Raw genomic sequence first — 3,861 nt, 5'->3', positions numbered from 1 at the left:
TGCCGTTTCTCTGAGGCCGCGCGGTGCTGCCGGGTGTCCGTGCCGCACAGGGGGGCTCTGACAATTGCGTTATGTGTGCGACAAAGGGAAGAGCTGCTCCTTAAATACACCGCTCAAACGGTTCCATGGTTTATGTTTGCCCCCATAAGCTTGTATTACAGTGCGTATACATTTTTCTTTTCCAGTTACACGACCTCATTAAAAACACGGGCTTTCCAGTCTGAAATAGACTCATAACAAAGATGAAAATATCTAAGCTCGAATTCAGCTATGAAGCAAAGAACTCGGGAGCACAAAGCAACTGTTGTTGCTCACGGCTCACCTATAATTCCCCGCAATTAACGTAAGGCGGGCTGTGGGTACCCCGGCTCGGGGGAGCTGTGCCTGTCTGGGAGCAGGGCACCTGCCGCCGGGCTCCAGCCGGAGCTGTCAGGAGCTGAGCAGGGTGCGGGGCTCCGAGCAGTGCCACCGGGCCTGGGACCGCCACACTACAGATCACGCAGAAGAACTGTGTGTCAGGGTGTTATGGAGTTAGCTGGCACTGCAGAAGTTTACTATCCATACCGAAAGCTGCAGCGATGTACCACTCACAGAAGAAGGTGTAGCTATTTTTTTTTTCTGATTCATCGTGAATTAAGGATTGCTGTGGTCTATTTTCTCTTTAGAATGGTTGTTCTCTGTTCTAATGCTTCCCAGCTATAAGAGGATGCATAATAAAAATTTCTGCCTAGCAAAATTAATCTAAGGTTGCAAGACAAATCAAATTATATGTGTGTGATCTAAAGCATTCAACTAAGTAAAATTTTGTGATTATAAGGGCATTAGGTCACATAGATGAGTCGAAAAAAAAAAAAAAAAGAAAGAAAGATGAACTCAGTACCAGACAAATCACTACTTGGTTGACACCAGAAACTTAGGAAGAGCATGAGTTTATGTAATATATAGGCTACTGGCAACTCCTTCGGTTTCTCTTACTGGGGTTGCTAGATCATTGCAATGAACTTGTCATGGACCAAGAAAGACCAAGCCTCAACCTTGGAAAACTAGTAAGGTGTTGTTTTGTGTTTTTTTTTTTTTTAATTTAGAGCCAGCAGTACAGAGATGTCATCTCTTTCATCCGTTTTATAAATGTGAATTAATTGTCAGAGATTGCCATTAAAGCTTCCTAGAAAGCAGCGAGAGCTCTCTGATGAGGATGACAAAGCAGCAGCAGAAGCTGGCAGCACGCTGCTTCTTGAATCAGACTTTTTCTGTAGTTAAAAATAAGTTAAAAATTAAAATGTTGCAAACAGCTGTCACAGGTGAACACCGTTAGGTTAACTGTCTGAGAAATGACGACCATTGCAAGTCATACAGCAACAGCAGAACTGGGGTGGAGGAAGCAGTACCTCTACCTGCCAAAATAACTGATGTGCGTTGGTCAGTACGCTGTCTCAGCCTTAACACACAGGTGATAAACACGTGGAAAGGTGAGACCCTGAGTGTTTGACTATACAGGAATCTACTTCTGCTTTGTAAAACAAGTCAATAGAATAGGATGAATTAAAAAAGATTAAATCTATGTGGGCCCACACAGAAGCACGTTATTCCTGTGTTGCTGGAATGGCATTATCACCCAGTTCTCTTATTTCCCCATTATACAACTATACAATGTGCCATAATAAACCCAAAAAGCACCTAATTCATCTATACAAATATGTGGGTCGAGAGAGGATTTTGTCCCTTCTGGTTTGATTCTCAGCTTCACAAAACCTCAAGTCTTTAACATCCTAAGGAATTACTATTTCAGCAGAAGCAAAATGAATTATGCATCAACGAACAATTGGGTTATCAAGGTTGTTCACTTATGTTCCAGCTGTTCTATAGCACCATCTTAACGTTCATTAGAGATTTCTTTTGAATTTAGTCTTATTCCATGGTACTTACAAATAAATACATTGCTTTTCTTACAGCTGCTGTGCCAGTTAATAGCAAATACAAGTACATAATGAATTTCTTGCCTTTTACCGCTGGCACTAGAAATGACAGAGGGTGGAGGCTTCATTCAAAGGAGATCCATTAGTGTAATAATAGTGAAGCCAGACATTAAAGCTGATAGGATTTTTGGGGAGTTCTGTACAGCACTTAACTACATTAACACTGTTTTTTGCTCCTTGCCCTCCTAAGTGCTAAAACTTAGATATACTCGAAGTTCACAGGAAAACAGGCAAATACAGTACTGGTCACTGCTTCTTCACCCTTTTTCAGCTGTCCTGCAGTCAGACGGACATCAGGTTATTCTGGAAGAGATACCAGACTGGAACGCTGTAGAGCTGGTGGTCAACGGGGAGACTGTATTTCGGTGCAACATCAATGACCTGGATTTTGGCAAGTACCAAGTTTTATTCATCGTAGCATCTCTCTGGAAGCACTTACATTTTGAAATGAGCAGTTCCTAAGGCATAAACAGTCTAGGTTCTGTCAACATTAACACTTAAGCTCTGCACTCCTTTATGTTTGAGGCAGTTGAAAGGGCACAGCCAGGAAGAGAGGATGGTTTGGGAGTTAAGGCCATGGTTGCAAGAGCACCATTCGGTGCCTTCCTGCATGCACCAGCACACAATCATAAAACCCCCTGGGTTACATTCCACAAAGGTATTAGGGCATCCTTTTGCTTTCAAAATAGCAAATATTTTTCTTTGCTTGGGCCTTAGTTTCTTTAGGGTTTTTTGGCTTCCCCTCCTCCCCAGAAAAACATAGGTAATACCAATTCAGTGCCTCACAGAGAGTGATTTTTTTATCATATTTTGCTGCAGGTGAGACAAGAAGTTCAGGGCTAAAGTCTTCTCATCTCCTCTGCAAGTGGCTTCCAGAGAAAGGCTGAAAGCCACGCATCTCACCTCCCCACTATTCAACAGCCTCTCTAGGGCTGGGGAGTTGTAGACTGAAAGCATAAAACTGGCCAAGGATAATGGTATTTCCAGCACCACAGCTTGGTTGGTTTCACCTTCTTGCAAGGAAGGCAGACAGGCCAGGAACTGAGAGGTTCCAGCTGGAAATTTCTTCCAACAAAACAAATCTTTTCTGTCCTAATCCTAGAGCTATGCTGGACAGTGAAGTACTGGCTAGTGGGCCATTCTGTCTTCTGAACCACCTGCACTGCTGCATTCACTTTTTGCTCTGTTTCAACTCCCGATCAAAGATGAATCCATCTCAGATTACACAGCTAACCAGCGTAGAGCCAAGCTGGGTCCAAATCTTGTAAGGGAGAATGCAAAGGACTATAGGTTCTAGGATAAGGAGTAAACATGTAAAAGAATAATAAATTTACTTGCATATACTTTGTAAGTCATGTTTTTCTCCTTTAGGAGGTGATGGGAAACTGGATCCACTTTGTGAAGAAGCCAGAAAAGCAGTGTTAAATGCTTACTGATTTACAGGGACACGCCCTCTTTCACCCTGGTTTTCTGTCGGGCCATTTACTTGCATTACAAAGATATTATAAATGTCAGGATACAGTTGGTGCTTCTATTCCTCTTAATGAAGCTCCAGATAATCTTACTTGTTACACCCACATGTCAACCAAATAAGAATATACTGCCTTTTCCAGAACCAGTCATATGTTACCATTCTAGATGCTACAAATTCATGTAGAAGTAGCTTGCATGTAAGTATAATAATTCGATTTTAATTAAAAGAAGAATGAAACTCCTGGATGTCTTGCACTTTCATACAGTTTCCCATGCCAAAGATTATAATTTCAAAGTCATTAATAGCTGATGATCAAGCCATATATATTCATGCAGATGTGCCAGTTCCGCTCCTCTCTTGGCCACAAATGTCCCAGAGAATTTTTGTGCATCATTAGACACAGCCCAAAGG

At 42.1% G+C, this 3,861-nt stretch overlaps 1 protein-coding gene across 1 annotated transcript; it reads left to right on the top strand.

Annotated features, from left to right (window-relative positions):
* Nucleotides 1–2,247: 2,247 nt before the first annotated feature.
* LOC104461909 (chromosome unknown open reading frame, human C10orf53) lies at nt 2,248–3,412 on the top strand (the record flags this gene model as incomplete). Its single annotated transcript, XM_010073653.1, has 2 exons — nt 2,248–2,367; nt 3,348–3,412. Coding segments are annotated over 2 exons (185 nt in total), but the record flags the coding sequence as incomplete, so codon positions are not given.
* Between the last annotated feature and the right edge of the window lie 449 nt (nt 3,413–3,861).

Source organism: Pterocles gutturalis, unplaced genomic scaffold (assembly GCF_000699245.1).
Source record: "Pterocles gutturalis isolate BGI_N339 unplaced genomic scaffold, ASM69924v1 scaffold30017, whole genome shotgun sequence".
NCBI classification, from domain to species: domain Eukaryota; kingdom Metazoa; phylum Chordata; class Aves; order Pterocliformes; family Pteroclidae; genus Pterocles; species Pterocles gutturalis.
This window is presented reverse-complemented; position numbering and strand designations above follow the sequence as displayed.